Source organism: Octopus bimaculoides, chromosome 3 (genome assembly GCF_046866305.1).
Source record: "Octopus bimaculoides isolate indiv1 chromosome 3, ASM4686630v1, whole genome shotgun sequence".
NCBI classification, from domain to species: Eukaryota; Metazoa; Mollusca; class Cephalopoda; order Octopoda; family Octopodidae; genus Octopus; species Octopus bimaculoides.
In genome coordinates, this window is record NC_142930.1 from 97257644 (window position 1) to 97282604 (window position 24961).

General features: G+C 35.0%; 1 protein-coding gene across 1 annotated transcript; it reads right to left on the reverse strand.

Moving 5' to 3' along the window:
* Positions 1-225: 225 nt before the first annotated feature.
* On the reverse strand, positions 226-23363 carry LOC106868051 (uncharacterized). The gene is made up of 3 exons (XM_014913160.3): positions 23024-23363; positions 7387-7539; positions 226-3871 (listed from the first exon to the last, which is right to left on the reverse strand). The coding sequence occupies exons 1-3, from the start codon at positions 23292-23294 to the stop codon at positions 3639-3641; spliced, it is 657 nt and encodes a 218-aa protein (XP_014768646.1). The 5' UTR covers positions 23295-23363; the 3' UTR covers positions 226-3638.
* Between the last annotated feature and the right edge of the window lie 1598 nt (positions 23364-24961).

Here is a 24961-nt window from a genome sequence, read left to right on the forward strand (position 1 = left end):
GAAAAAAAAATGTTGATTCTCACAATGGTCGCAATACGAAATGTATAGAAGAATGGAGTTTCTTTTATATCATCTATAATTATTTTGGCTTCAAATTGCACTAACCATGCCTTGTTTGACAATTCAGACAGAAGTTTTCCTGACATCTTTTGTCAGTTTATTATGTTTCAAGGAGCCCATGTGACTGCACTGAAAATAAACATGACAATAATGACAAGTCTATAATTATGACTTTTATGATGTTTACTTTTCAAACAAGTTTGAAGTTTCAGGTATAAAAACATTTAATGTGTGATGAAACATGAATTTCAGAAGTCCCACAAGCTGTTTCAATAAATATGCAAGTTACACAATGAAAAATATTCTAAACGTTTAACTTCTTGTATATGATGAAAAATATTAAGATTATCAAAATATATGAACTTCGGTTATTAATTTGATAAAACCCCATTGCCCAGTTAATTACTGCAAAACTCATGTTCAGGACAATGACTTTAAATGCAGTGGAATTAGTTTATGGAAAAATTGAGACATTTAAGAATAATTACAATATTTAATCAACTCAAACAGCTTCAATATCACTTGATAATATAGGCTATTCATTTATAATGTAATTAGCAACAGAAGTGATAAACTTATGCATTATAGACAAAAAAAAAAAATTATTGTAGATGCTACAATATTCCTCTAAAATGTTTAAAAAAAAAAAAAAAAAATGTAAAGTACCTTTATAACTCAATCCAAAAATGTTACAAATATTTTAATTTGAAGAACAAATATGATAATAGGTCTTCGATATCACTGTATAACAATGCAAAAAAACAAAACAAAACGGAAATGAGAATAATCTTCTCTAGGAGTATTTTGTGTGTAGATCATGAATATAACATCCATTTCTTCCTGTGAATATCCAGTTTCTTGTAAATTACCATTTTACGTTAAATACACTGATGGTTCCGTAGGAATTGAGTGCAAACAGGACTGGGCTGATACTGACAACCCTAAAAGTTATGAACAGATTTTGATATAATTTTAGTGGGGTGTTCCAAAGGTATTTGTCAACCTAACCTATAGTTATATGGGTCCAAATCTGTGGTAAATTTGACAAGAAACCACACCTCACCACCCAACCTGAACTCAATGATCTAGTTTGTGATCTAACACTCACTAAAAATCTGTTGGATAAAGATGCTCAAGTTACAATATTTGGTAAGTGTTCTGCAATTCTTCACTTTGGAAAACAACTTTACTTATTATAATGATATCAGAGACCTATTCAATGCCCTTGAGCTGACCTATGAACCAAATGAGTGGAGGTTGTTCAAAGATGCATCCCTTTACAGCATAAAAGCAGTTCTTTTGCACAATGGGAACACCATGCCTTCAGTTCCAATTGCTCACTCGGTCATTTTAAGAGAGACATGAGAACCTCACAAGTTACAAGGAGCATGAGTGGCTAATTTGTGTGAACTTGACTTTAGTAGCCCTACTTAATGGGCTTCAAACTGGATACACCAAGTTTATGTTTCCTTTGCAAGTGGGACAGTAGGGCCAGATCAGAACATTATGCTCAGAATGGCCACCTCGGGAAACTATGACGCCTGAATGTCAGTGTAAATCATGAGCCACTAGTTAAGGAGAAAATCATTTTGCCACCACTGCATTTAAAATTAGGCATAATGAAGCAATTTACTAAAGCACTGCAATATAAGTCGTTTCCAGTACCTCGAGGCGATCTTCCCTAAAATAAGTGATGCCAAGATTAAAGAAGGCATATTCATAGGCCCTCAGATTCATCAACTTATAAGCTGATGAGGACTTCGAGGTGACAATGGATAAAACTGAGCTAGCAGCCTGGAATGTATTCAAAGATGCATGCAAAGGATTTCTGGGAAAGCAAGAAGTGGCCCAGCGAGAGAGTATAGTGGAGAGCCTAATCAAGTGCTACCAAGATCTCAGATGCAATATGTCACTGAAGATACACTTTCTTCATTCTCATCTGTTCTTCTTCCCAGAGGATACAGGAGAGAGGTTCCATCCAGATATAGCATCAGTGGAAAACAGGTATAAGGGAAAATGGAGCCCAGCTATGCTAGCTGGCTTCTGCTGGAATCTGAAGCGTGACACATCTGAGATGTCTTATAAACGAAGAAGTAAATACTAAAATGTAGCTTAATACATTATATAATGTTAACAAACTTTCTGATTCATTATATATTTATAAATTAATTACAATGGACATATTAATCTGACTTTGGGAGAAAAATAAATTTATGGTATCATGGAAATTAATATAAATTGCATAGTTATTAAGTTGGTAATTTACAAGAAAATGTGAGCTGAATGGAAATTTTTGTTATAAAATTTGATTTTAGCACAATCACCTTCATAATAAAATGTACATGAGAACTATGTTTTTTTCTTGACCCTGAAATTTGTTGTACAATGTATTCAGGATATATAAAAATGGATTTTAAAAAATCTATTTACAAAATATATTTAACTAATAATTAACATCACAAAGGGTGTTAATTATTAGCTGTGATATGCTGCTGATAAGCAAAGATTGCAAATTTATCAAATGTTTTGTAGAAAAAAAATTTTATGATGAAGTAAAAAATGTGAATTTGATATTTAAAAAATATATTTGTATAGAAAAGATTATGTGAAGTGTTTGATGAATGTTTATATTTCAACTAAGACATTACAAGAATATATTTAATATTTTAAAGTAATGAAAGAATTAATTCAAAGCCCAACAGTTCATATCTCATCGCTGATATGCAGTGTACCCAACAAAAGCATAGTGAGTTACATAGCTATGTATTAGTTGCTATTTAGGTCCCGGTCAGCCTGATGAAGCATTTCAGCCATGACCACCTCAACGTTTTAGGGTTATTAGGGCTCACTATAAAATGTCCATTTTTTCTAAGGTGGACTGTAATTTGAAGGTAATCAGCTTTATGATGGACAACTTATTGTATGGCTGATGCACAGTTTATTGCTCTAAACAGAGAGGAATGTAGAATTGACAAGTGTTGTCCTAGAATATAAAACTTGCAATAAATTGGTGTTTCTTACCAAGGAGGGTGATGTTTCTAAATCAACTCCATAAATACTGAGGTTGAAAATGCAATAAACATGGATATCTGTTACATGTATGTAAAGGTTATTTGGGGTTAATACCCAAGTTAACAATATTTGATCAAGAATGATACTGTGCAATTTTGAAATTTTGTAAACAATTATCTAAACAAGTAAAACTGCCACACAAATCTCATATGATATGTGTTAAATGATTTAAGTTGAATTACAAGCAGGCTGCCATATTTAACAACACTCAAGTAAAAGTGGATATTTTGATTAGTGAACCATCAATGGCCACTCACCATTGATCCCTGTTTTCAAATGTACAGCTCTGCTAACAACTGCGCCTTGGTTTGAGCTGCAGGCAGTGACAGACTGACAGAGATTAAACATAGCTTTATGTAGAATTAGAAAACATTTGTTTCATATTTTTTTTGTAAAAGTAAAAAAATATTTCTACAGTTTCTTATGTAAAGTATAAATAAATAATATACAACCAATATACTTTAGCTACTTAAATCAGAATGATTTAAGTAGCGAGAGTATCAGAGCTAATATCTATGCACAGACAGGGCAAACTTTTTGGCTTTGGCTTTTGCCTTTTTAGTATCATACGCAGTAAATGCAGCTAAAGCAAAAAACAATGCTGCAAATATAAGTATCAAAGCTCCACCTGCACAAAGACCATAAGACCAGGATAAATGGATGTGTCGATGGTTGGTAAGCCAATCTTTGTGACCAGTTTTCAGACCAAATAATAACAGGGCCGAGATCTGGAATGTTACTGAAATATAGAATGAGATGTCGTTAAAGGTAGTAATGAAGAATATAATTTTAAGGACTCGAAACAAAAACAACATAGATTTGTGACTTCTAACATGTCATGAAGATGCTTGGGGGGGGGGGTCTTCATCATATTTTTTAGGCATCAACAAAACTGAATATTCATATTTCACTAATTCTTATATAAATGAAAACTTGTACTAGCTGATGCAGTATTAGCATTAGTAGTGGATTTGATGGTTAGTCCCTTCAACACTAGCACTACAATGTGTCAAATGTCAAGGCTTATGAATATCTCTGTTGTTCCAATCCCAAGGTAGCTGTGCACAAAGCCACTGAGTGGTGCATTTATTGTAAACACTGGTATGACTACAGTTATGAAGTGGTTTGTTACATAGCATAACTTGTTAACATTAGCATCATTGAAAGGGCTGCTGTAATCATCATCATTCATTAACGTTTATCAATAAGTGTGTGAATCTGAGAGGAGATTATGTTGAATAAAATCATAATTAACTGGTACTCCTGCACTTTCTTTAACCCCAAACCAGGAACTTTACAACACCCCCTCATCTATACACACACACACACACACACACACACACACACACACAGAGTCACCTCTACCAAATTCTGCTCACAAGGTACTGGTCAACCAGGGGCTACGTTAGAAACAACAGATCTTTGTGGTTTAAATCACTATCTCCAATTTTGTTCCAACTGTTTTCAAATTTGATATATGGATTAAGTTTTGTATACTAACAAGCAGAAGACCCGGTTTCACTCAGGTTATTAACTCATAACCTTAACACAGTACTCTTTGCTTGTAGTGTAATTTGACACCTTCCTTTCTAGGTAAGGTGAAGTAAATATTTTGTAAAGGACCCATTCGTACATCGGCCTGAAATAATTTTTTTCAAGTGTATTCAATGTATCTGACCTCCAAACCCGCTGCAAGCCACTTTTTTCCAGAAAAGAAAGGGGGGAGGGGTGGGGATCTCAGAGTTTCCCACCGATGGAGTTTTGTTTTGCGGGTTTTTGTTTTCTTTTCCAGGTTATTTTGCATACTTTCAACGAATGTGACATTGAAATCACGCATGAACGGCTCCTTTCCCCAGAAAAAGAAAGATATGGCTGCTATTTCTAGCACGCCATACTACCACGTAACAGTTATTTGCAATAAAGGACCCACCGATATTTCGCTGTGAAATAATTTTTTGACCCCTCTCCCACTTTCTTTTCCGGAAAATAGTGGCTTGCAGCAGATTTGGCGGTCAGACATTAAATGCACTTGAAAAAAAACGTAGAAAAAAATTATTTCACACCAAGATACGAATGGGTCCTTTACGAAATATCTATCACCAGACATCATTACAATGGTAAACACTAGAGAGAATGATAGAGATGTGTTGTTGTTATGGTATAAATGTCCTTTACTATCTTGTATGCAATGAATGTGCAAACATACACACACTTACAAACACAAATACAAAATGTGATGTCATATAAAATGTCTGTTGCTATAGTTGACTATAGAAAGATTATTCTTGAGAAAATGTTATACTGTTTCAATACAAATGAAAATAAAAATTACATGTTGACACTTGCAGGGTGTAATACTATTACCTTGTAGAATTTGATTTGATTTGGTCGAGGCGTTTGAGAATGCATAGAGAACAGACAGACAGAGAGACAAATAATTTTATATAGAGAGAGATTACGAAAATGAAAATCATTTTCCCTTTAATTTATGATTAAAAAGTTATTAGCCTTTAAAGCTTGCAAAATTTGGGTATTTTAGCCAATCAGAAGCGAGTATTTTACACATCACTGTGAAGTTCTGTTAGCATAGTTAGCAAAGAACTATTTCCATAGTAACCAGGGAGTGTAACCACATTATGTTCCATAACTGTTTGTAAAGAACTTGTTTCCATAGTAACCAAAATATGTTGCGCATGTGCACAAGGAGTGTAACCACCACGTGTTCCATAATTGTTTGTTTTTCTAATAGTAGAAATTCGATTTGAGCAGTCACGAGATGGCCACATCTTTCCTGTTTGATGGAAAAAGTGAAGACAGAAGACGATGCAGCATATTTCTTCCAAGAGAAAGGAATAATACCAGAAAAGAAGATTTATAAGAAAGGACATCCCATAGAAAAAAAAAAAGTTCATGGGAATTTGTACTGGCATTGCCAACGGAAAACTGCAATATGTCTGTGTCTCTCTAGAAAGATACATGGTTGGAAGGTGGCTCTTTTCTCTGAGAACAATACCCTTTTTTTTTTATATGCCTGGGTCAAGCAAATGACCTCAATCCATTTTGAACGGAATAACTGGGTATGAATCCGAGCACAGCTGTTCATTACAACTATTATGTTCGTGAGTTGTGTACAGAGGACCTGCTCCACAACCCAGTTCAGATAGGTGGTCTCAGAAAGATTGCAGAGATAGATGAAACAGTGTACTCAAAACGCAAGTACAACCAAGGGAGGATATTACCTGAACAGTGGGTCTTTGGAGGAGTATGTCGCAAGATGAGGGAAGTTTTCCATTATGCTGTACCAAGTCATAACTGCGAAATACTAAAGGACTGCATACGACAGGAATCAATATCCTCAATGATCTGTGGCGAGCTTATAATCATATCGCAGAAATTGATGGCTATGATATCAAACATAAAACTGTGAACCATAACATTGAATTTATAAACTCAAAAAATGGGACTCCCACTCAACAAATACCGATGTGGTTGACTTGTATCTTTGCAAATTTATGTGGGGAAGGAGATATGAAAAAGATAATCTATTTTATAAAATCCTAGAGTGTATTGCAAACTTTAGTTCTTGAAATTTTTAACTAATAAATGTCTGTTTTAAGCAATGTTCTGACTTATTTCTAGCAACTGCAGTTGGTTTGCTCATAGCTTTTAAATATTTAATTTGCTTGTATATGTTTTAATGTTTTTCACTGTTTACTTTGCTTGTGTATATTTTAATGTTTTGAGTGTTATTTCTAGTAACTCCAGTTGGTTTACTCGAAACTTTTAAACATTTAATTTGCTTGTGTATGTTTTAATGTTTTCCACTGTTATTTCTAATGTTTTGACATGCTACCTCCCATCACTACCGTAACTACTATGACAGATGATGGAAGAGGCAGTGAATGCGTTGTTTTCTGATTGGCTGAAAATTCTGAAAATGATCAAACTTTGAACCCCTGTAACATCTTTGAAAAATTCTTCTGGAATAATTGAATAACAAATTTGGATTCAGCATCACAAATTACATCTATATGCTACATCAAAATTGTTTTTTAAAGATTTTAACATGCAGTGACTCAAACCATAAAGATCCAAAGCAGCTGCCCAAGTTGCTATATATAACTGAATGCGAAGCCACATGGCTGTAAAGTTGTTAACCACACAATTAAGCTTTGTTCCCATGTTATGTAGAGAGATAAAAATGAACAGACATTAAAAAACGTAAACAGAAAGTAAAATGAAATGGAAACTTACTTGCTATTAGTGTCAGAACAGCTGAAATCACTGCAACATGGACCTTATAACCAGTCTGACAGCAACCACACATTCGTATTACTGCCATGATCAAAACCAGGATGAGGAGAGCTACAGAGAAGGCAGAGAGCACCTGGGTGCCAAGGAAGAAAGCTACAACAAAGAGAAAACAAAAAGGAATATTCAGGTAATGCTAACATAATCATCATCATCATTTAATGTCTGCTTTCCATGCTAGCATGGGTTGGACGATTTGACTGAAGATTGGTGGACCAGGTGGCTGCACCAGGCTCCAATCTGATTTGGCAGAGTTTCTACAGCTGGATACCCTTCCTAATGCCAACCACTCCGAGAGTGTAGTGGGTGCTTTTACGTGCCACCGACACGAGGGCCAATCACACGGTACTGGCAACGGCCACGCTCAAAAAGATGTTTTTTACGTGCCACCTGCACGGGAGCCAGTCCAGCGGCACTGGCAACGGCCACGCTCAAAAAGATGTTTTTTACGTGCCACCTGCACGGGAGCCAGTCCAGCGGCACTGGCAACGACCTCGCTTGAATGATTTTCTAATGTGCCACCAGTACAAGTGCTAGAAGGCAACGCTGGTAACGATTACGCTCGACTAGCACGGAAGCCAGACAGCTGCTCTGGCAATGAACATGCTTGACAGTCATCGAGTATGGTAACCTGAAATTTATTTTATCCTTTTATGTAGGTGGTGGTAGAAAGATCTGAACACTGATTGTAAGGTAGTAGCATAACTAAATACCACAAGGCATTTTATCAGGAAGTCTATTGATTTTGTCACTCAAAAAAAGTCATAGTATTCTATAACAGTGCCATTCACATCATGGATACTTTAGAAAAAAAATTAAATTGACCCCAGTACCTCACTGGTACTTTATAGACCCCAGAAGAATGAAGGAAGAGTTAACCTCAGCATGACCTGAACTTAGGCTGTAAACAATAAAAGGCCATAACTAGAGACATATTGTCTGATGCTTTGATGGCACTGCCAATCTACCACCTGTAAACATTTAATAACATATTGAACTTGTCAAAGCAGATCAAATTTTGATGAAAATAATCATTTTAAAGATGTATGCAAAATTCTATTAATTCATATCAAAATTGAATATATTCACGGAAAGAGTCCTTAATGCAGTAGGGTATCATACTTGATACTTCGATATGTCTAGTTTGAAGTCTTGTGTGCTGACAACTGGAGTCATCTTTACTTTTCATTCATAAAATAAAGAACTAGGGGATATGGCAAATAGTCACCTTTGACACCGGGACAAAATTACAGCACATATCAAGGAAACAGTTTTACCCTACACCCATCCCATACATAACACAGCCCAGACCTTCAAAATTGTGAGATGTCACAACCTTATCTTTAACACTATACTTCTTCTTCAGGCTCAGAAAATACTTCATCTCTGATCAGATACTCTTTTACTTGTTTCAGTCTTTTGACTGTGGCCATGCTGGAGCACCGCCTTTAGTTGAGCAAATCGACCCTAGTACTTATTCTATCGGTCTCTTTTTTGCCGAATCGCTAAGTTACGGTGACGTAAACACACCAGTATCGGTTGTCAAGCGATGTTGGGGGGACAAACACAGACACATAAACACATACATATATATATATATATACATATATACATATATACGACGGGCTTCTTTCAGTTTCCGTCTACCAAATCCAATCACAAGGCTTTGGTCGGCCCGAGGCTATAGTAGAAGACACTTGCCCAAAATGCCACGCAGTGGGACTGAACCCGGAACCATGTGGTTTGTAAGCAAGCTACTTACCACACAGCCACTCCTACGCCCATGCTGATTCTATGATGTTGATTCTGTATGAAAAATGCTCGGATGGAATTCACAGAGTTCTTTCTGCTTACACAGCTGCAATGGTAATGATACTGAGTATATTCCAGTATCATATTCTCTACTGAAATATATTCAGTCACTGACAGGTTACAACATACCAATCCACTAATCACTAAACTTTGTCTCTGTATTATCTTCTGCTACTACATTGATGCCTGCTTCTCTGAACAATCAAGTTGTGTACTACCATCAATTAAAATTGTACCTGATACCATCTGTCTGTCTTCATCTCACTAAACACTTTTTTTTCAAACTCATGTACCTAGTGTTTAGCCTCAATCACCAGTGACTGAGCAAACCTATGATCAAAGACATTCCAGAAGTGACCATCACATTTTTTCTTCAGACAGTTCATGTAAGACTGCATTATGTAACGTGTGCCTTTCTTTTTTCATTTTTGAAGACACTCTTTGGGGGAGATTTGGCTGTCCTTTCTATAAAGTTGATAGTTTCCCTTATTAAATTGTTTTATTAGTCAGTCTTGGTGATGGCCACAGTAGAGATGGTCAAGGTAGACTCAGTTGAAGTGTGGCAGTTGCTGTTCCTCTGTAATTATCTTTAGTGGTGTACATCTCATTACAATGTTTGGAACTAATGAGGCAATTAATGCTGCTGCTGCTAATTTTGTGAGTGTTTGTACTGAGTTGGAGGGATAGGGGTTTGTTAGTTGTGAAGAGACACAGAAGACAAAGGTGTTCTACAGAGCAGCTGCCTTTGTAGTAAGATATTGCACAGGATATATTGTGGGAGAGAGAGAGGGGTAGAGAAAATGAAAAGGAAATGTTAAAAAAAAGGGATATGGAAGTAACTGAAGAAAGAGAAAAAAACAAAGAGCTAGAAAGATTTAGAAAATGGTGAGAGAGGAAGATAGAAAGATCTAGAGAGTGAGAATGAGAGAGTGAGTGAATAAAGCTGGGTGTGAAGACAGAAAGAAATTGATGGAAAAACCAAAGAGAGATGGAGAGAAGAGGAAGTAAGGGATAAGGGCAGGAGATGAGGACATAAATATAAAGTAAAGCAGTGAGAAGCGAGTGAACAAGATTACTGTTGATAACAGGCAGAAGAGAATGAAAAATAACAATAAATTTCAAATAAAACTTCCCCTCCCCCATCCCACTAAAAGGTTCAAACAATAAAAATTTTACATAAGACAACTTCTGTGACTGACATGTATTACAACAGCAATTTCACCATTGTGGAAGCAGAAAGGATGAAGTAGAAGGTGAATTGGAGGAGATGGGAGTGCGTGTGTGTGTGAGGTCTATTTCTTTACAAAATTAAAAAAAAAATATTACAAAATCCAGTCAAGATCTTGTCACCAGATTACGGAAAGATATGTCATCCCCATTACTCAAATTCCTGTCTTGATAAATCACTGTTAGCTTTAAGCACTACTCTATCAAAGAACACTAGAATCATCTAAGTGTTGAAAGGAACAAAAGTTTACAAAATAACAACGACAATAATAATAAATAAATCTAAATGCTCAAAGAATGAGTAAGAATGAAAAATGGATTACACAATAAAGAATAGTATTAAAATAAAGCTCAATTAGACAACATGATTTTCTTGTTTTACATCTCTTTCTATACAATAACTTCATCAATTTTTGATTGACACTATGAATGTTACATCATATAAGAATAATAATAATTAAAATCAGTCATACACTTTTTATCTGTTTTAATTAATAAAAAAAAAAAAGAAAAGAAAATCATAACTAGAATATTTGGAGCTGAAAAATAAAAGTAGAGATAAATTAGTAAATTCAAAATTCAAGCTGTAGAGAAGTTCTAAATGAGGTTCAAATTAAACTGAAAGGTTTAAATCATGCCACGATTCATAGTTGGGTTTTTATAAATGTAAATTTGACACAATAACTGATCAATGATTTTTATTACTAGCACTGTCCCCAGTCCTCCTTTTAACTGGGTTTTGCCTATTGACTGGAGAGGGAGAGGAGAATTGCCTTGTGGTGGGTAGGAGACACAAGTTCAATCCCAGCTCAAGTAACTAAGCAGACCTAGGATCAAATGTGTTCCAACAATGAGCATTCTATCATCTGTTGGGTATTTCATATGCAGGACATTATCCAATGTCCTTTCTTTCTGAGGTAGCTGAGGTATAATTTCAATGAGATTTAGTTTGCTATTTCTATCAGGTTCAGTAACTATGCAGGAATTACTTCTTTCAAGTAACAGGTTGTGCCAATAATCTCAACTACCACAATGAAGTAGCAGCTTCTTTGTTGTGGTGGTTTGACTTGCTAGAAACCACACACTACTGTCTTGAAATAAAACACATTAGAGCAGCGTTGCTCATGATAGTGGGGCCCATATAGACTGAAAAGGGGGCAGACAAATTTCTATGTTTAACCTTTTAGCATTTAAACTGGCCATATTCTATCTGTTTTGTTCAAATCAGCCAAATCTGGACTCTCAACCTATTCTACAACGTCATTCTAAAAATATACTATCAGATAATGTATGATTAATTCAAAACCATGTAAATAAATAAGCAATACATTTGACAAAATGATCTGAATGCTAAAGGGTTAATTAATGAAAAAAAAACTCAAGATACAACATATTAAATTAACCCATCACCTCCCATAATTCTATTAACTGGAATTTTTTTATGAAACTTTGATTTCTAGCATAAAACAGCCTTAGAAACACGCTGGAATGATCAAAATAACATTTTAAATAGAAATAAGCGAGATATTGGGTGAAAAATTAGTAAACCTCATTTGAATGTCAGAGAAATATACCTAGTAGATATAGCAAAAAGGTTAGATATGTGTAAATATTGACAGATAATTATGAAATTTGTAATTTTTAAGTGATCTCATATGAGATCACTGGTAGGTAATGGGTTAAGATGGTTTTGAATATTTTAAAACTTGCTCAACACAAGAAAAGAAAAAATTATATGAATACACTATTTTGTCCTTTTGTTAATAATGAAGCGGAGGGGGGTAAAAAATTTCCTAATACTATGGTGGAGCCTGGTATTTGTCAGTTTGAAAATCAACAACATTAGAGTACACTTATGCCTTTGAAAAAATATGGGAAGGAGGTAGTTGGAACAGCTTTGAACAAAAGTTGGCTTAATCAGGGCCACTGGTACAGAGCGAGTTTATGCTGCCTGGGCAGCCCTTGTCTTTGCCTCCTCCTTTTCCTAAAAACAAACATCAAAGGTGCTTCCCGCTCATGTCCTTTTAGCAAGGCTAGTGAACGACCGGGCAAACCTGAAGTTAAACAACAGCATCCACATAATTAATAAAGGGTTCTCATAAATTTGAGAGGAATCAGCTGCTTGCCACCATTGTTTTTCTTTTTTTTTTTCTTTTTTAATTTTTGAGCTTGTTTGAATGTTATGCTTGCTGAAGGGAAATAAGCTGTGTTTATCACAATAGTTATTCTTATCTGATTTGGACAGACAGGCAACAAGGGAAGGGGAAGAATTAACAAGTGTTAATGGGGGAAGATGGCAGCTGTCAAGGAGTAGGAAATATAAAAAATTAGGTACATATTGCTTCTGTTTAAATCCCAATTTTTTAATAACTTTAAGTCATTGTCTAGCTCATTACCATCCATGTTTTTAACATAATTAAACAATGTTATGAAGATAAATTTATGCATCAAATTAAAAATAAAATTTAAGAAACAGAGAATTTTCGTAGAGTCACACAAGTAATTATGGTAAAAGATAGCATATTCTATGAAAAAGAAGTATAGTTAAATAGATCCAAAACCTGTATTTCATTGACTCATAAGAGATGAAAAGCAAATTCCTTGGCCAGTATCTAAGCTGAAAGTATGAAGAGCATGCAGAGAAAGCCATAAAGGTTGGTGGCAATTGGAATATTGTCGATTGGCTAAGTGACCACATGTTTATCAGTTTAAGTTCACATCCCAACATTTTGCTGCGTTTCTGAGCAAAATATTTTATTCTACATTGCCCCAGTTCACCTGTTTGTCATGTATAAAAAGTAAAGTAAATTAATCATACCAGTTTTATCTATAAAAATTCTTGTTATTCAATCACCTGAAATACCTGCTAATTATAGCGTAACTTAATTTTCCACATGCACTTGTACCCTCAACATAATTCACAAGCAGGATCAGTAATGACACAGTAAGTGACAAAGCTGGCTCTTTGAACAGGTATAACCCATCCCCAAAGACTTTTACAATTCCCTTCTAGCCAGTTTCACTCACAAGGTTTGGATCAATCCAAATCTACAATAACAAAAGATACTGTACAGTGGGATTGAACCTGGCTTTGCATACATGTGAAGTGAACTTCTTAACCACTTGGCCATATCAAGAATACATTATCTGAGATATACTAATGTTCTATACAGGAAAAAGTTCTCATCTATTCAATGCCATAAGAATGGAGTGAAATACTTATTGGCCCTTAAAAACCCTTTGGTAATAGGAGGCAATTTCTTTACACTGCCTTATACTCAAAATTTTCTCTTACCATCAATTGTTTTTATTGCTGTCATTCAACTCCTATCTCCAGCATTCGATAGAAGTTCTGCAATCTCTCAGGATTCAAATCAACATAGCCATGGGCACAGACAATGCCTCTTTCCTTACCCTCAAGCATTGTACTCCAGTGATAGCCCTTACATCAAGCTCTTTCAGTTCTTACCCTTCTGCAAGAATTAACTGCTTTTGGAAACATGTTACAGTGTCCCATTCCTAAGTAAGGCAATCTCTGACCTTGTCAACAATTGCTCTATTGCTGTTATTTCCACCATTTCTAAGGTAATGGAAACAGCCATTAACAATGATTTCTTCCAAAACCTTGAATCCCTCTCTCTTTAATGACCACCAGTAGTTTCCATAAAGCCAAATCCACTGTGGAGAAATTTGGGGAAAGCAGTGTTGTTGCTCTCAATATCAGTAAAACTCATGACCATGCTTTTTGAATCTCCTCTCAAAATTGCTTGCATATGGGCTTCAATCTATCTCTCTTTGATCAATTACTTTTTAAAAGATCTCACAATTGCAGAGTGTATTGTTTCCCTTATACTATCAAATCTGGTGTGCTCCTGGCTTCAGCTTTGTCCTATACTGTCCTACTTCTTTAATTTCAATTTCCATGTTGGCATGAGTTGGATGGTTTGAGAGGATCTGATGGGTTCAAAGTATTGCATCATGCTCCAGTGTCTGCTTTGGTATGATTTCTACAGCTGGATGTGTCCTTCCTAACGCCACCGACTACAGTGTGTATTGAGTGCTTTACTCATGCCATCAACACTAATGAGGTTGCCATGCAGCTTGTGCAGGCTTATGAAATCCAAGTGGAAGGGCAGAGCAGGTTCTTGTTAGGGGACTACATGGCTACTGGCTCTCTCTCTCTCTCTCTCTCTCTCATACACACACACACACACACACACACACACAAACAAGCAATATTTTTACAAATTCTGTCTTACCAATTTAATTTCTTTGTCTTTTTTTTTCTATTTTAAATATTCTAATTTATCTTATTTTCTACTAATATATTCTTTGAGACTAAGATGGCAAACTCGCAGAATCATTAGCATGCTAAGCAAAATGCTTAGTGGCATTTCATTTGGCTTTACATTCCGAGTTCAAATTCTGGAGAAGTGGACTTTGCTTTTCATCCTTTTGGGGGTCAATAAAATAAGTACCAGATGAATTCTGAGGTCGATGTAATTGACTTACCCCCCCCCTCAAATTTGCTGGCTTTGTGCCAAAATTTGAAACCAATATTTTTTTTGAGACTATCTTTTTATTTAAGATGTAATAGGTCTCATGCAATTATAATCTATACCACTTCAGTCATCAATTTGTGTGCAGATGAGTATCATTTTTCTTCTTAATTATTTGAATTCTTCCAATATAAAAAAAAGCTGGTTTCTAACAAAAAACAAAAATTATATCTTTTACTTGTTGCAGTCATGGAACCGAAGCCTTGTTGGGGCACCCTCTTGAAGGGCTTAGTCAAACAAATTGATCCCAGCACTTATTTTTTTTAGGCCTAGTATACATTTTATAATTCTCTTTTGCTGAACTGCTAAGTTACAAGGATGTGAACAAGCCAAAATTAGTTGTCAAGAGGTGGGTGACAAACACACACACATATGAAAGGTTTCAACACAGTTTCTGTCAACTAAATTAATTCACAAGGCATTGGTCAGCACAGAGCTATAGTAAAATATACTTGCCCAGGGTGCCATGATGTGGGACAATCTGAAACCACAAAGTTACAAGGCAATCTTCTTAAACACACAGCCATGCTTGTGTGTTGCATATTTTTTTTACCATTTTGCATACTGTTCTGCTTATGGATAATATTTTCAAATTGAGTGTTAGCAGGTTATTTTCTTTGTTTGGACACCCCATTTATCAATATAGCCAAGTGCACCACTGATTATGAATATAAATGAATCCCTGAAGAAAAGCAGTAGGTTTCAAAAACGCTGTCTGTAAATATTTCCTTTCTCCCTGATTTTAAAAGAAATGTTCACGTCAGCAGAGCAACTGACATTAAATAACTGTACATAACTTTTCTGTTTCAAACAACTAGATCAGACTTGTTGGCACAAGTTTTGATGGAAATGATCTACCAGCATTTTCTGATTGAAGGAATGGCTGGCTTGATATATTTACAATTATAAAGTTACAAAAAAAAAAAAAAAAAAAAAAAAAAAAAAAAAAAAAAATCGCATATGGTACTCCAGCATGGCCGCAGTCAAATTCAAATGACTGAAGCAAGTAAAAAAATAACCTTAAAACAGTAATGCTTTCTTCAAACTAATAACTAACATTTTTATTCTTATATAACTGAAAACAAAAAAGAAAAAAAATACAAAACTAAACCACAAACATAACAATGTAAGGCTTCATAGTTCATGATTGTGAAAGGGGTATAGGAAGCAATAGTTTACTAGAGCAACTTGTTCCATTATATTCTAGCTTGAGATGCTCCCACGACCAGTGCAATATCTGCATGTTACATCTACATTCCAATGAAAAATTCCTTCGGAATTCCATCCAGAATAACTGACTCATCACAAATGACTCAGCACCCAGTCTTAATCTATCCGAATTCTTCAACAGAATATCAATGCCCCTTTGTGATCTGTGCAATATTAAGATATAAAGAAGAGCAATAAAGAAAAAAAAATCACATTACTACCACCACAACCACCACCATTTGTGCCTATTCTTCACTCACACTGTGGTGGAATGGATAATTCAGTTGTAGGGATTCATCTATGCTATTTCTCTAAGGAGGAAAGGAATGTGTAATGGATCTTCACAACGATACAAATCACCATATCAAATGTATGCTCTTGTGCTTGTAATAAGTGAGATTTAATAAAGTCACTATTGATCCAATATTATGACTTTCCCCTTAATTTAATAATCAAACACTTGGTTTCTTTTAAAGCATCAACAAATCATGGGTTTAGAGACAAATGACTAATATAGCAATGTTAATTAGAATATTTCTACACTCCTTACTTCACACATATCTGCATATATGCACATGTGTGTGTGTACACGATATATATTCATTGTTTTATGTCTGCATATCATATGTACATATGTATATACACATATGCACACACACACACTCATATATACATACACGTGTGTATATGTAAAAAGAGACACACATATGCACACATGCATATATAAAGACATATATGTGTACATATATATACATACATGCACATACAGACATTCATAGATGAATATATTTTGTGTGTACGCACACACGCACACCCATCATCATTTAATGTCTGCCTTCCATACTGGCATGAGTTGGATGGTTTGACAGGAATGGCTAGGCAGGGGCCTGCACCAGACTTCTGTGTCTCTTTCAGTATGGTTTTTACAGCTGGATGCCCTCCCTAACATCAACCACCCAGCAGGTTGGACACATATATATCATATATGTACACACTCACTCATACATACATATGAAAGCCGTAGCATAATTTTGAGTAATGCTATTGTTTAAGTCTTCTCATCAACATGATCACTACAAATCTGGCTTTTCAATCCTGCTGGGATTGAATAATAATGATGGGAATCTCTTGCAGTAGGTGTTCAGAGGGGTTAATAATTGTGTGTTAACAATATTGCCAAGGATAAAGAATGTACTCAGTTGCTGATGAAATCCTAACAAGATTGAAACCAGCTCAGGTGATTCCTCCTTTTCTGTCCATAAGAATATTGTTTACAAAGGCAAGGTGTTTACATCTGTCTATACATATTTTAGAGAAGATGGCGGAATGGTCTTAATAATCGGCTCAACTGACAGCTGTACCCTCCCCAGCTGTGACAATACCCGTTCGGTAGAAATTCACAGGTCTGAGAGACTTGGACACTGTACGATTGCATGCAGAACAGTTTTGTTGCTCTTTCTGCACCGTGGGCATGTAGGTGAAACTGTAACACTGTGCCTCGCGAGTTTATCCTGAACTGGCAAGGCACTTCGGAAGCACAGCCAAGCCAGGGACCTCTGGAAGTTGTCCATAGGTCCCGGGCCGAAAGTCTTTCGATGCAAGTTGGCAAGCTTTCATTGAAACCCAGAGTCTACCCCAGGCCGTCATCACATTTGCCCTCTACTAGCACATCGAGGTGGTACCCCCTCTGCTGGCATTGCACGTTCGGGAGAAAAGCATGAGTGCCTGTTGACACTCTGCTTACTAAGCTCCCAGCCTTGGTCTATGCCTGATCAAGCGTTCCAGTTCACCAAAAGAAGTGAACCTGGGAAATATCTCATTAACAAACGGAGACCACACCTGCTCACCATCCAGGTAGAGCCAGAGATGTTTCAACCTCAGTGCATGCCTGTGCATCTTTAGCCATGACATCCCTAACCCTCCCTTTAGTGGCTGTTGGCAGCAGCTGACTCCATCAGATTGCTACTATTTATATGTAGTGGTCCCATCTATTCTCATCAGAGGGTGTTGTACTCTAGCCACAACAACTTGTTATATTTGATGGGTGACAGTATGCTCACAAAAAAGACAAGATAGTTACAAACAAAATGTTGTCTCAAAACATTGAACACATTTCTCACTGTAAATAAATCCGGAGCCCAAGAAAACTAATGGTGGTCTGCATCAGCAAAAGGCATTTTGTAAAATTGGATCAGTCTTTTACATTGTGGGGGAAAAGTACTAACATTATGTGCAAAACATTTTGGGAGAAAGAGAGAGAGAGAGAGAGAGAATTAAATGCTTGTAGTAGTACTGACTAAAAAGGATTTTACCCATATCCATTCCTCAAACCTATATGCTACTTTAAATACTTGAGGGCCATTTAAAGAGGGCTTTTTTTTGAAACGTCAGGGCTCAAGTCTCATTATGCTACATGAACCTATCCAAATTTACCAAATGAAACATTGGTCCCAAAAAGTACTCAAAGAGAAATACATCCTCAAAGAGAAATACAGTAATCTCTTGCCATATCGCAGTTTATTATTTAAACTTATGTTGGTTCCTGTGGTGTTGTTTTTCATTTATAATAAGATAAATATATATAAATCATAAAAATAATAATAAAAATATATAGTTTCTACTTCGCAGATTTTCACTTATCGCAGGAGGGTTTGGAACACCCGCGATAGTTGAGGGATTACTGTCCTTCCATTTAAAATAAATATATTTTATACTCTTTGAACCTACAATATTTGGTAAATTTTGATCCTGTCACCCGCATGATTTTCATTAAGAAAAAACTCAGATATTTTGCATGGAATCAAGTACACTGACCTCCTAATATGCTGTAAACCCCTTATTTTTGCTCGGAAAAAAGGGGGGAAACCAGGTATCCCCCATATCCTGGAACATTGGAAATTTTATTTTTTCATTGAATGAAATCCAGTGACCTCCAAATCTCACAAAACTGTGATGACATAATGTAATCAATCTACTCACCTTTCTGCAAAGATTTCTTTCAGAGTAATTTCCTGCAGTAATATGACAAAGTAATTCATGTGAAATTGACAAAACAACCGTTCATTTTTACTTTTAGACAGCAGAATGGCGGGGGGGGGGGGTAATTTTGGGCCAGAGTTATTCATAAAAAATTTGAATTTGTGTTTATTTTTTTCCATATTCTTAATCTTCGCATTTTCCCACGTAGATTTTTTTTCAATCAATCTAAGTGGGAAAATACAGAGATTAAGAATATGGAAAAAATAAACACAAATTTTAATTTCAAATGTTTTATGAAAATCTCCGACCCAAAATTCCCCCTCCCCTCCATCCCACTGTCTAAAAGTAAAAATGAACGGTTGTTTTGTCTATTTCACAAGAATTACTTTGTCATATTACTGCAAGAAATTACTCTGAAAGAAACTTTGCAGAAAGGTGAGTAGATTGATTACATTATGTTATCGCAGTTTTGTGAGATTTAGCTGTTATTTCTAGCATGTGGTTAGCCTGTTTGAAGGCCTGGGGTATATACATATATATATTTTTGTTGAAAAGTTGAAATTTTATAAACAAATGTTTTTCAGAACCGTAATCATCATATTTTTCTACGTATTAAGAAAAAAAAAAAAAAAAAAAATTCCGGGAAAAGTGGAAAATGAAGGGGTGGGGGATTGAAATTTTTTTTTCAGTATCGGATCCTCCATAACCAAAAACTTGGGATTTCGTAAAAAAAAAAAAAAAAAAAAAAATCAATATATATCCATTTTACCGAAAGTTATAACGGAAAAATCGGATCTTGTGAATTTTTCGAAAGTTTTCCCCCGCTCCAGGGTTGTTAGCGTAAATATCTTTTTTCATATTCGTTTTCTACATACTAGTTAACACCCAGCAGGCTGTTTTTTTTTTCTTTTGTTCACGGGTGAAGATTGCCCAAAATATTTGAAAATGGGGGTGGGGATGAAATTTCCGAGGGATCCACCCCACTCCATTCCGTTTTCCGGACCCCCAAAAGGGATTTGTATCCTATCAGGAGGTCAATGGAATTCATTCACCGCAAAAAAAAAAAAAAAATTTCCAATGATTCCGGGATATGGGAGGGGGGGGGGGAGCGGTCCCCCGAGCCCCCTTTCTTCCGAACAAAAATAAGGGGTTTACAGCATGTTAGGTTAGGATACTTGATTCCACGCAAAAAAATCCGAGTTTTTTTTTTTCCTTAGTGAAAATCATGCGGGTGAAAGGATCAAATAATACCCAATATTTTCGGCTAAAAAAAAAAAAAAAGTGTAATAGGTGTAAAAAAATGCGTATTAAACGAATAAGAAAACAAAAATTTGCGCCAATGAACTGGGGGTGGAGTGTGGAGTCATGGAAAATTCACAAGATCCTATTTTTTCCCTCATAACTTTTAGGAAAATGGATATCTTTTAATGAAATTTTATATAAATACCTTTCAAACGGCATAGATTACGATTACAAAGAAATTTGTGGGAAATTTTTTCCGAGGGGTGGGTGGGTGAAGAGAGGACTTTCGGAAAATTCACAAGATCCGATTTTTTCTCTCTTAACTTTTAAGAAAATGGATATCTAAATGAAATTTTATATAAATACCTTTCAAACGGCATAGATTACGATTATAAAGAAAGTTGCGGGGAAAATTTTTCCGAGGGGGTGGGGAGAGGATTTTCGAAGAGAAAGAAATTCCTAAATCATTTTTTTGCTTGAGTGTAATAGAAATAAGTTTGAAAAAAATTTTTTTTGATTTATTTATCTTTCGTTTGAGTAATTAGAAAAATGTTTTTAAAAAAGATCCCAACGGTGGAGACGTGCTAAAAGCAACAGCTAAATCGCTCCTAACTTTTTTCCATAGTGCAACTATATTCAACACCGTATTTATGAATTTGTTTCTCTTACCATGATACACGGGATCTTTTTTAAAAACCTTTTTATATTACTCAAACAAAAAATAAATGAATCTAAAAATTTTTTTTCAAACTTATTTCCATTACAATCAAGCAAAAAAAAAAAAAAAAAAAAAAAAAAAAGAATTTCTTTCTCTTCGAAAGACCTCTCCCCACCCACTCGGAAAAAAATTTTGCCGTAAATTTCTTTATAATCGTAATCTATGCCGTTTGAAAGGGTTTCATATAAAATTTCATTAGAAGATAACCATTTTCCTAAAAGATATGAGGGAAAAAAAAATCGGATTTTGTGAATTTTCCGAAAGTCCTCTCCCCACCTCCCGGTTCGTTAGCGCAAATTTTTGCTTTCATATTCGTTTAATATATATATATATATATTTTACACCTATTTGCACTTTTTTTCCGACACATATCATCATTCATATTAATTATTATTGAAGAAAACTTTAGGTAAAGGATTTAGTTATTAGGTAATACACAAATCTAATTGCAAACCATTTGTGAAAGATAACCATCAAAAGTTTTGTGACGTGTTTATTTGTAAACGCTTCATTGGGAAGTAACTTTCAAAAGCTTCAGGAGCTGGATTTCGGAAAGAATACACACACACACACACCGTTACTTATAACATTACATCACAGTTATTTTTTTCATCCCACTAATTATCGATAATAATGAAAATAGCTATACTAGAACGGAATTTCCGTGTTTGCTCGTATTCATTTTAGTAAGTTACACCTATTCAGGTATTGGCGTTAGTCCCGAGTGTAGTTTGATTACTCATCGGGAGCCTCTGTGTAGCCGTTCGAACTGCTAGAAATAGCAGCCAATTCTCCAATTTTATTTAAAAAATGAAGGGTGGGGGTGAACCACCTGCGATGAGGGACGAATGATTTACAGCCAAACAACAAAAATTAAAGAAATTTAATTCAGTGTTTTTGACCATTTTTTACTGAACATATTTCAAATAATATATAAGGGATACACCTATCTTTCGTATGGAATTTTAGAATGATATCCACATATTATCAATGCTTCAGGACTTTATAAATTAGTCACGAAAATTTTACGATTTTACAGGAGGCCTTTTATTTTTCAATTCTGCCGAAGACCATTTAAAAAGGAAGGAATGATACTAGAAAAGAGTTAGGAGCTAAAATACCTATGTTGAATATTTCACTTGCTAGATTTTGACAATAATAAACTAATATACTTATCCTTTTAGTTTGAATATTGGAGATAAATGGGAAATTGTTACATTCATACAATTTCTAGTAGCTACAACAAAGTACTAATAATGCGTTAGTTAGATTTTATATAAAAAAATACACACAACAAGAATAGCGAAACTTTCACAGCCTCAACTTCTTTATATTACCTGTACATTTTTCTGTAAAGTTTTGGAACTTATAATTGAGAGGACAGAAATCAAGAATATTATACGTGCTCGATCGAGTACATCAAAACCAAACATTTGTATAGTGCCTTCATATGTATTTACCTGTAATTATTTGTCATTATAGAATACCTGCAATAAGTATGTCATGGAGGATTGGCATATGAAAGGTAACAATGTACAGTATTCTCGCTAACTATCGCTGATGTTACAATTGAAAGCTTAACATACATAAATATGATAAACAAAATTAACTTGAATTCAAATCAACAAACTTCTTGATAAATAGTGACTTCAAAATACACAATATTTGGCTTTATTCAAAATTACGCAGAGAAAAGAATTTTTTTTGTGATAAAAAAAATAATTAAAACAAAATGATGGTACGTTGATTAAGAAACTTTACAAAATAATGAATAAATCAATTAGTGAATCACAGAGGTGGTAGAATGTGCATATTTATATCTATATATACTTACATATGCCAAATGTGTCCGAAGCCAGTCTAATGTTTTCATGAAAGACCCAATAACAATTTTTGTAAGTTATTCCTCTAGCCTGGTCACCAGAATTTAACGACATGCCATCTTGAGTGAAACAAATCTGCCACAGTCCCAATCGTTCTAAACCAATCTGAACTTCTTCAAATGTCTCTAACCAATAAGAGGTAGAAAATCCGATCATATAAAGTATGAATGATAGAATTAAAAGTCCCAGGCCAATACCAAACGAGCACTTCTCCGATGCCATGATATAACAAAGAATGAGCAACTGACAACTGAATTAAGATTATCTCAATACAATGTAGGACGGTGTTGTAAATGAATAAGTCCCCGCTATAAAATAGTTCATTGGTTACTAGATACATACGCACTCATATGCGTGCGCAGTCGCCCGCAGATGTAAACACAATTATAAATACATTTAAATATTAGATAAACACACACACACACACGCTTACACACTTACACACGCACGCACGCACGTACACACACACACACACACACACGCACGCGCACGCACAAGCGCGCGCGCGTAGTCAATTCAAAGAACGAAAAAAAAAAACAGCGAAAAAAAAAGGAGAGGAAAAAAAGAAACGAACGTTAGGACGTGCACAAGCAATATATTAATTTGACGCTCGGTGAAAGAGAGTTGTTAACATTTCGAACATAGCTCTTTGTCAGAAACGGGAAAGTCCAGATAGAAAGAAGGAAAAATAAGGAAAAATCGCCTACAGTCCACGTGTGGTTACATTTTTGTATGTATGTGTGTGTGTGTGTGTGTATATATATATATATATATATATATATATATATATATATATATATATATATATATATATGTATATATTTACATACATACATACATGCATACATACATACATACATGCATACATACATACATAAATTAAGAAAAAGGAGATAGTCAGGAAGTTTTCTCTCTCTCTCTAAATAGGAGTGAGTGAGTAAGAGAGAGAGAGAGTGAGTGAGAGAGAGAGAGAGAGTGAGTGAGAGAGAGAGATAGAGTGAGTGAGAGAGAGAGAGAGAGAGAGAGAGAGAGAGAGATGTTTTCAAAAACAATGACAAAATCGACACAGCAGGCTGACCACATTGATACTTATGCAACTGGAAAAAGCCCTTTCCTCTCTGACTTTCTTTCTCCTTCTTTTTCCTTTCTTTCTATTTCTTTCGGGACACACTAATAAAAACTATCCAAAATTCTGACTACCTCCTTTTTCATAATATATAAATTCTGTATATCACTTCAAACAATCTATGCATACATACATCTGTGTATATGCATATATGTGTGTGTGATATACATACATACATACATACATACATACATATATATATATATATATATATATATATATATATATAAAGCAGATAATTAAAAAATGGAGAAAACCACAGATTAACCAACACATCAATTGGACCACATTTATAGCTTATCTTTTAATATGAAGCAGGACAAATCTTATAGCCATTACTGATTGGATTGCCAAAATGCAGTCTATAAATAAATGCAAGAATGAAGTTCTTCATCTTCATAGGACTACAATTTATTAATGGGTACAATTTATTAGCATAGGTACTGCCCTTTGACAATCATGTTAGTATTTTTCTTATATATAGTTTCTTGATAACTTCTTTTTTTAAACAGCCTGACCACCTCACTTCTATTTGCACCTAAACATTAATAAATTGTAGTATTCCCTAGACCATTACTAGCTCACTCTTTTACCTACTGACCCTGTAGCCCCTGATGGTAAATTATTTGCTCTTAACATTTTGGGCTTCTAGACTATGTCTCAGCCATATTTTCTTTCCTTTTCCTTCTTCCTTTTGTTTATGTTGTATGCTCTTGTTTTTCACTCTGATGAAAATCCGTTGCCTTAATTCAAATGCCCTATG